We start from the raw sequence: 13,351 nt of genomic DNA, 5'->3' as shown, positions 1-13,351 counted from the left end.
TACATAAAATTGACAGAGAACTTATTGTTGACCCACATAACCAATATGATTGAGAACAAATTTACGTACAATGTTTCCATAATATGAATTGTATTGCTTTAGACAACAACAATTGATGTAATAACGAGTATATAAATAAAATTAGTAGTAAAAATATTTTTATCATAGTCATACATTTGGTTATAAACAATGCTCGACTTGGAAAAATTAAAGAAGGGGGACTCTCTTTATTTTTTTTTAAAAAAAAAGCGTCCCCAAAACTTGTTAAGCGTTATAATTACAACATAATAATAGTAGGGGGACGCTAAAATTTCTGAAAATTAGTTGGGGTACTCCGTCCCCTTGCGTTCCCCCTCAAGTCGAGCACTATAAAATATAAACTATAAAATAGTTTTAATAATTACAATACAATGTGTTAGGTATCTATAGCCTATATTATAATGATTTCTGAATAGCGTTCTATGGTAGAGGTAGGGATATTAGAATGATTGTGCTTACCGAATCTTTCGATTAATACTTTTTTATCTGAATCTGTTTGAACGTTTGCGGTACATTTATTATTTGAATACTTGCATTCGATCCTTGAATCTTTGCGATTCCAAAAAAAGCGTTATTTATTTGAATCATATTGTACTAGACTTCCACCGAAAGTATATTTATTTCAATATTTTCTATAATGCAATATACGAAGCGAAAATATTGATGTTTGTACGATGACTAAACATCTAACCATTATTGACCATTATTAGTCAAAGTTAAATAATATAGTCTCTAATGATTTCCAAAAGTTGAATATCTTGTGTTTGTAAATTACTGATCGTAATTGGCCGTTTGATAACAATAATTTTTGTTACATATGGCAACGTGAGAAAAAAATTTAATTTATTGAACGTTCTCAATTGTAATGCTAAAATTGTCATTCTCAATCATTTAAAGGTATACCTTTATGACCTTTCCGATTGAACGAATATGACGATTGAACATAAATAATCCCTCCCCCCACAGATAATTAAATGTTGGGCCACCGCTGAAATATTATGTGTGTGGGTATTTATGGGCGTCGCGAGGAGGGTGCAAGAGGGTACACTTGCACTACCCTGGATTAAAAAAAAAAAAAAAAAAAAAAAAAGAATAAAGTTTAAAAATATTGAACAGAGTCTATTATTATCATTGTCAGATTTTCTTATAGCTTGCATTACTTTGTAGCCATCGAAAAAAAATGAATATAATTTTGTGTAGTAATAAAATCTGAAAACATTATCCTACGTTTAATTCAAACATTGTTTAGTTATCAGCGTATACGATATATTGATGCACATTCCTGTCAAAATTTCTGGCGGTGACTATGTGGTTTCACACACGTCCCCGGTAATGTGCATTACCGTATTACAATACGCGTAAACTTGTCGAAAGGGTGGCGCGTCGTCAGCCGAAGAATGGTGTAATGTATATAAAAACAAAGTTTTAACTAGTTAGGAAAACCGCGGGTTGTATAATATAGGTATAGGTGTACAATAGACATTATACGTGTACCATATATTGTAATAATGCTCAAGGCGAAGTTTACGTTATTTCGCAGGCTTCAATCGGACGGCAACCATGGGGTGTAACAGCACTATGGCTCAGATAAAAGCCAGGAGGAAAGCGGCGAAAATGTTGGTGGCAGTCGTGGTCATGTTCGCTCTTTGCTACTTCCCCGTGCACCTGATGAACTTGATGAGGTGATTAATCGATCATTACGTATAATAATACATTATTGCAACGTGTTTATGATTTTTGTTGGTACCGTGACCGATCTCCGAACACTTTCGTCAACGTACACATCCACACCCATGTTTTCCCGTCTTTTTGGAAAATCCACCACAATGCGAATTTATCGCGGCGTACATTTTACAATATATATATGTGTTTTTAAATTGCAAAATTGCATTCATTTGGTAGTCACGGTCCGGAAATGTTGCATACATTGTGTGTTGGTTTCAAGATTGTTTGTACGTAAATATACAAATATACATTAACCATTTTTTTTTTTTTCGTGCACTGATCACGAATTTAAATCAGATTACGAGTACTGATAATTCGATTGTAGAATTTTTTAAATTCTTGTAAACGTAAATATCGTTTTTCAGATTTGGTTCTAATTGACAAATTCCAAAAATCTGTTCGAAACAGTCAAAAGATATAACAAAGAGTACAATATTTTTTGTGATTGTAATTTTTTTCATGTTATAATCTAAAACGCTTGGGTATTTGACGTATAAACTATTCGAAAAAATACAAATAAATCAAATGATTCCATCGATTTATCTGATCAAGTGTATCACATTATTATATTTTGTTGAATAGGCTATAAATCATTTTTATTACAGTAATACTCATAGAATAATATGCTAGGTGAATAATTGCACAATTAACCTCACCATAAAAAATAATCAAATTTTTAAAATATTACATGTATACTAGAATCTAGAATTGAAGTCTTACAAATTACTACGGGAACTAGTTTGTTTTTTTTCTAATCGTAGTATCAAATTTAGTAATATATTACTTGCGAAGAGTATAATTTAAAAAAATATAATACAGTAGTACAAGTTTTTTGCTATTATGTCAACAGAAAAATTCAGATTAATAATAAACAAACATTTTGATGTATATTATAATTTTGTGTTTGAAATATAAAAATTAATCAACTTATTTTTATTTTTAGTATCATAAGATTTAGGTAACTTTAATAAAATAGGTAAACATTTATGTAATATGTATGAAACAAAATTAGTTTTAGTTTATACAAATATATATATTTACATAAATTCTAGTTAAAAAATTAAATATAATTTATGCGAAAAAATAATAACATCTATCATCGCGCATTTACTCTGCCCGTCAACAAAAAGCGGATGATGAGACATACAATGTAGGTATGGTAGATACCAAATTAAGGGGAATGATAATTCGCACCGGTACAATAAACCAAGTCAGCTGTAGGTGAAGTTTTTCACGATCTCCTTGTGCCGGATAAAAATTAAAAAGTGAATATTAAGTACCTACGAACTGCACCATTGATAGTATAAGTGTATATTTTTATTTATAACCACAGTAACATTGGTCTTATTTAATTTTATTTAATTATCAATTCAATGTACATCATTGCAGTTATGAACTGTAGTCTACTGTTTCGAATATTTGTGATCGTGTCGCTTTTGACGTAACATGTACGAAAATAGTAATAGTTTCTTTTTTTCCTTTTTTTTTTTTCACATTCCAATCGATTTGTTAAAATGCCACGTGAGACCAAGTGTTCCGCGAAAATATTAAAAATGTATGTTAAACGAACATAATTTATGTATGATGTGTGGAACGAAATCGCAGACGTCCTCGGGTCAGAGCAACATTTCCGAGAACCGCGAAGGCAACAATCGGATATAGGAGTCGATTCCATCTACGGAAATGTAAATTTAAAACTTTCGTTATTGTCACTCTAGCCGGTTTATTTTTTCGTTTTGCGGGAAATCGATGTTTAAAATACAATATTTTATTTGGCGTCGGCAGCGAGTGTTGCTTGAACGCTAGTATCGCGCGCAACATGAAATCTGCGGAAAAAGTTTTCAGACCGTTTGACACGAAATAATTATTATTTTCGTTTCGAATAAACGTGATAATAGTACAGAGCAACAGCATGCTCCGTCGGTCACGGTTTCAACGCCGACCACGTGCGAATAAAACCACCGTAGGATATCGCGTCCACTAAACGTACCGAATAATAATGGCCACGCGTGTAGCGTAATGGTTTTCAATCTCTTACGGTATTTTTTTTTTTTAAAAAAGTTGATCGTTTCAAAACATATTATACATAATGAATGATTGGATATTCGATGTAGCTTGCTCAAATTAAATATAATTTATTCAAAAATAAATGGTATTTCGTAATAGAAAAGATAAAACTAAATTTTCTAAATAAAAATTAACAAAAACTTAGAATGATAGTAAACAACTATCATTGACTACAATAGTATAAATCATGATAAAAATATAATTGTATAATACTGTATAGGTATTACATAAATATTATATTATACTGGATAATCTCAATCTGAGTAGAATGTACAAGATAATAAAATTAAAGTTATTTTTATTTAAATATTTGTCCACTGCAATACATTGAATAAATCCGCACGTTTTGTGAAGATATAGCGTCCAAAATTATCGTGGGCAAGCCCTGAAATTCAGTTCTACACACACCTACGATGGTGTTGAGATACGAGTCTCGCTGTTTTCATAACTTTCAATACCGTTTTCCTCCTCGCGTTTCGAAAACACATTCGTTCGTCGGTGCGCGTACGACGAACCGAAAAACGTTCCGCCAAACCGTTTTCGCGACACACTTACGTGTAATCGTTATTGCGCGCGTTGTTCGCTGGCGATTTCGTTTCAAGTTGTCCTTGCCCGCACGATCTTCCCTCGCTCTCGTGCACGTACCCCGTGTTAATCGTGTTCATGATTTATCATGTTACGACCGGGCAAACGACGTGGGCGTGGAATAGCGTTTTTTTTTATAAAAAAAAAATACCAATTATAATATCCGCTAACGTGCCCGGTCATGTTCCCGGCAGCGCACTCGTACGCATAACAATACGTTACGTCCGTACGATGTACTAGACCAAACGGCGGTGGGCGGATTCGCATGTCGGGAAATCGGTAGTGCGATCAAAACTTTGTTCATAATTTTGTGTATAATCGCAATTTATTTTTAAAAAAAAAAAAAAAGAGGGGGGGACTACCCGGAGCGTTTCGCCACGCCTCGACTGGAATAGCATTTGACACGCGTTATTAAATCGTTCACACGAGGCGTATGGCGTGTACGATTACACGGAACGCTGAGTAAACTATATAAATAACGTTTGTAGTAGATTTGGCGGGAACCCCGAAAGAAAATGATACCACGATATTCTTGAGTGTTGACACATAAATCATAATCCCTAGTAATGTAAAACGTAACGTTCTAAGGAGTGTCGTCAGCAGCCAATTTTTTCAAACCGGGTGAGTATCAATTTACCACTTGTAATCGTATTATTAAATAACTTCGTAGTTCAATAACAATATTTTAAGTTTTACGATTATTTTAAAGATAGTTAAAAATCAAATGATGAAAAATTGCGAAGAAACCGGGAGCGCGTAAAACCATCGATTTACACTTGATTCCGTCTAGTGTAATAATTCCTAACCTTATTTTATTCTAAGCACCCCTTGTTAATTTTCAATGGGGATATTTTTGACAACGCGCAATGAGTATCATTTTCCACATCCAATCTATTTCTTTATTAAAGCAAAATTGTGGAAAAACCAGACACACAAAGATAAATAGATAAAAAGAGGATTAATCGACAAGGAGCTTTTCTGTCACTTTTGTATTAGAAGTATTCTAACCTAACCTAAGAAGAAGTGCATCATTATAAAATACTCATAAAATCATTATCGATGAACGACCGTTCGAAAATTAATTTACAATTTTACATTTTACTGACTGTATGATTATTTTAACGACTATATATAATATTATAATACAATAATAAAATATATAATTTTATAATTATTTATGAAATCATAGTTATTTCATCATCACTTTATTCCCACTGTAAAGTATCTGAATTCCTCCCTCCTCGTGGTTTAGAACATCTGGTTAGTGCCTTTATAATGTGTACGAAACAAAACAGAAAAGTTTGATCAAAGTTAAAAGTAACGTTTAATAATGTGTATAAGTGAAGTGTTATAGCGTAATCACTAAGGCGGATCAAGCCATTCAAGTAGAAATCAAATACCGTAATGAATTAATCAACCTGTAGGTTACACATTAAGAATCACTGCGTTCTCATATTTTCGATTGATAACATTTTTTATTTGATTTAAAACCATTAAACTTTTCATGACCGACGGTTTTAAAAACTTATACATTACTAGTAAAATTATTTTTATCGTGTTAAAAAACCAGTGAAAGTTTACCAGTTGTTACTTTGTAATCGAGTTAAAAGAACGAAAAATAAACAACTACGACAATTTTTACTATGGATCGACAACCTTTTAATATTGAAAACAGTCATATTATTTAAAAGGTCACGAAACCATAATGTTCAAAGATCCAAACTGATTTGAACAATTTAATTTAATTTTTATTGTTGAACATACGAAATTTAAATATAAAAAAAAAAAAAATTCTCACTGTCTAAACTACTTTATTGTTAAAAAATATTTGTATTCTTGTTTATGTTTGTAATTAAATTAAATTTGTTTATTTTTTAAATTATAAATTGCATAAAAATAAGTTATAACTAATCTTATATTAACCACACTTTTATTTACTAATTCAATTGAGCCTTATGTGATTAAATCTTACATATTTCAAATATATGCACAGATAATGTATACATATTTGTACACACATTGTAAACAAAGTTTTCCAAATAAAAATGTTTAACGTTGATAATTAAATTATTCGAACAGTTTCTGGTCTGGTACTAAGCGCCTCGTAAGCTGTAATAAGTGTCTCTTGTTCGAATTACGTAGGCAGTAATTACCTATATTGTCTTTCTACTGTATGCAAATAACGCGAAGCGGAGATGCTGTTATCTTCACACAGTATAAATATGTAGCTGAAATGCCACTAACTCTATGGATAAACACACAAATAGTTAACTAACCACAGAATAATTATTTTATTTTGTTCACTCCATTTAATTTTGGATTTTATAACGAATTTTGGTTTTAATGCGAGCCGGACAAAATTTGTTAGTGGGTACCATCTAAGGTCGTGAAAGACCAAAATCTCAGTCGTACGTCTTTGTCTACATTCACAGTACTGAGCATTAGTGCAGTTTTTGACCATAAAACTTACACCAACGTTATTTTGATTCAAGGATAAGTGCGCATTTTTCTTAAAGTCTACTTGCGTAATTTATAAATGTACACAAACATAAAAGATACACAGTTTGATCTTTGTACATGCCCAAGGCTTAAAACGAATTGTAACCAAAAGAAAAAGCCTGTTCACTATAGGGATAAAATTGTTATGAACGTATCCAAGGTAAAGAGAACACACGAAAGACATCTGCACAAAGAACCAAAAATACCCATAATACGATTGATTAGGTTACAAAAAAAAAAAAAAAAATGGAAAAAACCGTGATCATAATTTCGTTTTACACCAAATGGGTTGAAAAAATATCTTATGTATTTGCAGGATGATTTTTTAATGTTCATTTTCTCAGTTGACTTTAATGTTATCAAATAGGTAATCAAATTTTTATATTATAGTGTTGTTTAAAATTTTTTTTAAGATTTCGTACTTTTGGCTGACTATTTTGAATTGTAATTATTAAAGGCGAAAAGAGAACAATTTTTGTGGTAAATTATTGAATTAAATTTTTATTATTATACTATCAATAAAAATATTGAAATTTAAATTAATGTACTACTATTATTTATTACTATATAATCATTTTAACTTGAAAATTATTTTAATCCTGTGGCGAACATATGAATTTATTTTCTCATTAGAATTTTAAACGTACATAAAAATTGAGAAAAGAAAAAATATGTTATATTCGCTTTATAATTAAATTATGAATATGTGTAAAATAAAAACAAAAATCAAAATTTCTTGATATACATTCGATATTAGGTATATACATATTTGCTAATTATTTAATTAGTAAAAAATACTAGTGAAATTACTGAAATTGTTTATGTTCTAGTATGTAATTATAATTGTAAAAAAAATTAATAGATTTTTCCAACTTTTGATTCTGCCCTTATATATTTATAAATCCAGTATGATTTATTATTTTTTATAAATATTTAAATATGCGTAAATACAACATAAATAATTATTAATTAATAAATAATTATTAATATTGTCATAAAATTTAAAAATAAATAATTTTGTTTACGTGCGCTTCTGGTTACGTACTGTATAATTTTGTTTTATTTCATAAACTACCACCAAGATAGTAAATAAATATTAAGATAAACCGTAATACAATTTCTATTTTAATTTTTAATCGTTCCCAAGATATTTTAAAAGAATTTCAATTCCGAAAACTTATAAATGTTTTGTATCTATTATACATATATATTATTATTGTTGTCTATTATATCTTGTATTTTGTTAAAATTTGACGAATGAGAAAAAATAATTTATTCGAATACTTTTTCTGTGGAAATAGTTTTTGGTATTGATATTAAGATCTCACAGCACAAGTGTTACGTACATATTCGTAAAAGTTTCACAAATCACTAAATCGTATTATTTATTCAATGTATTTTGATTCGAGTTTAAAATCATCATTTTTTTTTTTTTAATTTTTTTTTTTTATATTTAAATTTACATTTATGCCGCTACAAGATTGTTGTATCATTATAAGAACAATGTATACATAGTTAGTCTAGAACCCAAAAATCACCGATAACATATCGTTCAAAATATAATTTTAGTAATATATAAATATTAATTTAAACTTAACAGAAATAGTCTTAGAGCACAACGGTTTACTTTTCATTATGTTTTGTCCAAATGAAAAAGTGGAAATATATAAATCCCAGAACCGATTTTGAACAGGTGATCCCTTGGGGCTCGTTGGGATTGGCACATATCGCAGCTATCCTACCTTGTATTAGCGCTGGGCTTTGGTTAAGAAGGGTAACCGCTTCGAGAAGCACAGCTCGAAACGTCAACGCACGTTCTGCACCGGACTGGCGACTTCCGTACCGTGAAAATCCCCGAGGGAACCCCGGGCGTCCGGTCGTCACCCGGTAACTATACAGCGATCCCATAAGCAAAGCCGTAACAAGAGGGGTGGGAGGTAGAGGTGCCTACGCACCTGGTGCAATTCTTGGGAGGTCGCAAAAATGAAAAATTTGCAATTGAATTGTTATAAGTAATAACTTATTACTTATAAATATGATTATGTTATACCTATATGAACTTACTGATTATTATAATGTATATTTATATTTTAATAATTTATTGATTTAAATAAAATTAACAAACGTTTACATAATTATAAAGAAATACCATTATTTATAGTGCGTTTATAAAAAATATTTATATTATATTACTTTATATTACGGCCTATGCCGGGCGTTTTCAATTATTCCAAAATTATAAATGATCACAAATCACTTTCGTGATAGTGATAGCGATGAGTCTTAAATACCTAATAATTATAGGAATAATTTTCAAGTCTTTAAACATATATAAAGAAAAAAATTTAAATATTTTTTTTATGTAGATATGACACACAAAAAAAAGGGGGAGAGGCCAAGTTAAAATAAAAGCTTAATTTTTTTTTTTTTTAGAAACGGCATAATTTAATTTTGCCTAGTACGCTATTTTAGCTTGGTCCGGCCCTGCATGAACTCATCAGCCCCTGCCGATGTTGGCTCTGTCGACGGGTTCGGAGTGAATTTTGATCACTCTTCGCTCGGCACGCGTTATCGACGGTGACACGTACACGTGTCAGCGAGTGGGGTGACGCACATATTGAAATTTTTAATAATAATAAAATATAGTAATAACGATATGGCAATTATTTATTAATATTTATACAGAAAAAGATCGATTTAAGAAAACCACTAGTGGCACTTAAAAAAAAATGGCACTAATCGTACGCGACGTGATCGCGATATGTGTGTACGCGATACGGTGTCGGGAAAAAAGATCGGTTTGACGGCGGTTCCGGGCGGACATCGTCGCAACCACTCGCGTCCCTTGGTTCGGAGACGAGATATCGTGACCGGCGTAAGGACCCTCATTTGGTCTAGTTGGATCCCAGTATTTTTCAGGCAGTACACCAGTTGGGTTCCACGATTTTACAAGTATTACTCTAGTTAGGTCTGTACAAAAAATACATTTCACACACAGTTGTGATTTTTTTTTTTAAGTTTCTTATGCATGGCATATACTTAATTATTTATTGAAAATTATAATAACGGTAAATGGTAAATAAATAAACTAAATGGTTAAACAATTTAAAAATTTATAATTGGTTAGATTTGGGTAGAGCTTTGACAAACTCTATTAATTTTTTAATATTATCAAGGTGTGAATACTTATAAGTAGGGAACGGATTTATATGTAAATAATATATTTATTAAAACGAGATATTTAAGATTTTATAAGATATGTTCATGATTTAAATCATCCCTATTAATATGATGCTACTTTTATTTTACATATTTTTAAATATTTTGGAATAATTACATATTTCACGTATTTCTAAATATTTTTAAACATATTTTATAATTTCATCATTCATACGTCTTCTTCGTACAAAAGTACAAGAAATTATTTCAAATTTAAATCCAGTAACTTCTACCGTTATTAAAAAAGCTCAAAATACTATGCAAAATAAAACATTGAAAACTAATTTAATTTTCATCTCTGTGAATTTTGGTTTTATTGTACATTAATTTACAAAATTAGAAACAAAAATATGTCCTTGAATGAAATTATGTAAGTTGTCGAATCAAGGATTGCAAAATGAAAACTCGTAAGCGGACCAATAAGAGATGTTGTAAAAAAGAAAATTCATGCTGTGATAGAAAAAAATTCCAGGCTATATTGATTTTAAATCAATCACTGACATAATAAGTGGCGGCACCATTCTAAAAATTTGGAATTATCGCCTTCTGATATTATGCCCTTCAAATATGCTTGAATCAACCGATATAGGTTTATGTGGAACGATCATTTAGCAGTTTTAAAAATATTTTCATATCTAATAGGCGACATTTAATATTTGATAATTAAAAATATATTGTAATAATTCAACGCAACAAATTATTTTGATAATTGAATAATTATAATTTTTTTTTTTTTATTACATTTTTTTCCTACATATTTGGATGGTTTTAGCACATATTTTATAAATTATACTTACATACATATGTACATATTTCTGTATTTTTATTACATATAAATTCATTCCCTACTTATAAATTACAGGTCTTATTGTTGTAGTGGTCGGAGTGTATATTATGATTTTTATAGTCGAACCGAACTCATATATCGTTAGCGTTTTTATAATCTAACCTAATTAGTGGTTTATCTTTATCGTAAATATTATTTGGGACCCGATTTGGATACGCCCATCGTAATGACAGTGCGTGCCGCGGTCTGGTGATCGATGATAAACATAAAAGCGCGAACGGCGACAGACGTAAAATAAATAAACGTTACCCTTAAAACGGGTCCGCGCCACCGCCGCCCCATATGATCTATTACGCAAGCTCGCTGTTCGAGGATTTAAATGAATTTCGTCTCTCTCCTCCACTGCAAGGGAATGTTTAAATACCGTTTTCCACAACCTACGGACCCGATCCAGTGACGAGAATCAACGCCCCGAAACCCCACCCGTTGCCGGCACGTGGTTTCGTTAGATAACCGATTTTGGACGATGGCATAATCGAATGACCTATCGCACGTGATTTTGTGATAAAAGAACGTTCCAATCGTTTATGACTTGTAAAAATTGCATATGTACCGAATAGCGTTTGAATAGAGCAAAAATATATCTGCTGAAGAAATCTGTTTAGTGTTGATCTTGAGGCGTCTGCGTATTGTAGTCACGCGAGTTTTAGAATGTGCGGTCACGGTAAAACGTCAATCAGAGAATCACGTTATCAATTGTCGAATAATAAAAACGATTTATCGCAAAATCGTACAATATTACACGAATTTTGTGGCTGTTATTGACAATCAACCGGACTCAAATGGTATATGCGTTTAACGTATTTTTTCATCCATATGTAAATTTTGCGTTGCATTCGGAAAACATAATTGTTCTTCATCTCCCACGTGGTATACACATCAATGGTGTTTAAGAATGCGAGTGCAATAAATTGTTTGTATTCGAAAAGAAAAACCGTTAACAAATTTTAATATTCGTATATTTATTTTGTAATTTTATTTTCAAAATAATGCTAGAGCACAGTTTTGTCCAAAACCGTGTGCACTTGATAATTTGGATTCATCGACTACGTATTCGACTACGGAACAAGTGAGAAATATCTAACCAAGCAATTGCTTTTGACTGCATTTATCGATATAATTTTTAGGTAAATTGAACCCCTTGCAGTGACACTATAATTTATTGAATTAAACGATTTACTGTTGCGGTCTGACGCAAATAATTACTGTCCAACACTAGACGACAAATCGTTGTCTAACACCCAAAAATTTGCATTATTCTCATCGTATAATACCTAAACCTTTTGAATTCTATGGTCTGGTTAGTGTTTTTTATTTTTGATGATACGTTAAAATGTAATTAAAAAAAAGCGATTAACCAATAACGATTGTTGGTATTATAAAAGTTTTCATTGTTTAAAAAAAAAAAAGAAACAAAGACGGATAGCTTTTTATAGTGTGAGGGAAGGGTATTATCCCCCATGAACTTTTCATGAGCAGGCCATGGTCCAGACCTTATTGTTATTTCGAATGACGATTCGTGGTTAAATCACGGTAAAACGGACTTCACGAAATACATACCAATGGCTTACTTTTCGCTGGCATAGTTATGCTTACGTATGTATAGTTTAAATTTTTCACAAATTAAATGCGATCAATTTTGCTCGAACAATAATGAAACATAATTTAATTTTATTATTATTATTATTACAAGTATTAAGCGATACGGACTTTTCTGCGATCATTCACCAGCATCGCCATTGAAAGAAAAAGTCAATGGTGGGAATTATTTTCCGTTGATTTTAACGAATGAATATATTTTATACAAAGACGGAACAATATAATTCGCTCGATATTCTCACTCAAACGCATCTGTTTCCATTCCAGTGCCGATTTTACAAGACATTCAAATAACTTAAAGTTAGCAGCAAAAAAATCGTTATTGAAATTGAAAATTGTGTGAAAATGTCCATCATAGGTACTGTGATAATTACCAATTATTGGTGACATCAACTATTGTTGATTGAAAACTAAATTTTCGTCAAAGTTAAGTTTCTGCGCAGTAAAATGTTCGTTTCGAATAGGATTCGAGTGTATTGTTTTTTATACAATTTTAAAAATGTTCGTTATTGAAAGGGTTCACCGTACTCAGAAATTTATCTGGAACGATAAACACTAATTATATAAACAAATATTACGATTTTTCCGTATAACAAACGATGACAAAAAACGTTAACTTTACACAATTTCGTATTCAATATACCTTTAAGGGTTGCATACAATCATTTATGATTGCACGCACGGGTTAGGTCAGGAAATATTTATGTGTGTGTGTATGTTTGTGACAAGTGTGTGTGTGTGTGTGTGTGTGTGTGTGTGTGTGTGTGTGTG

At 31.0% G+C, this 13,351-nt stretch overlaps 1 protein-coding gene across 2 annotated transcripts in view; it reads left to right on the top strand.

The window, feature by feature from the left end:
* The window catches only part of LOC112684204 (orexin receptor type 2-like), a 203,364-nt gene that overhangs the window by 180,633 nt on the left and 9,380 nt on the right, over nucleotides 1–13,351 (top strand). For both annotated transcript variants that reach the window (XM_025555584.1, XM_025555583.1), the window contains exon 6: nucleotides 1,580–1,721. In XM_025555584.1, the coding sequence (XP_025411369.1) occupies nucleotides 1,580–1,721 (142 nt within the window). The remainder of the gene's footprint in view (nucleotides 1–1,579; nucleotides 1,722–13,351) is intronic.

The sequence above is a fragment of the Sipha flava genome, unplaced genomic scaffold (genome assembly GCF_003268045.1).
Source record: "Sipha flava isolate LNK unplaced genomic scaffold, YSA_version1 245_pilon_pilon, whole genome shotgun sequence".
Lineage (NCBI taxonomy): Eukaryota > Metazoa > Arthropoda > Insecta > Hemiptera > Aphididae > Sipha > Sipha flava.
The sequence above is the reverse complement of the archived record's forward strand: the minus strand, read 5'-3'. Positions and strand labels throughout refer to the sequence as shown.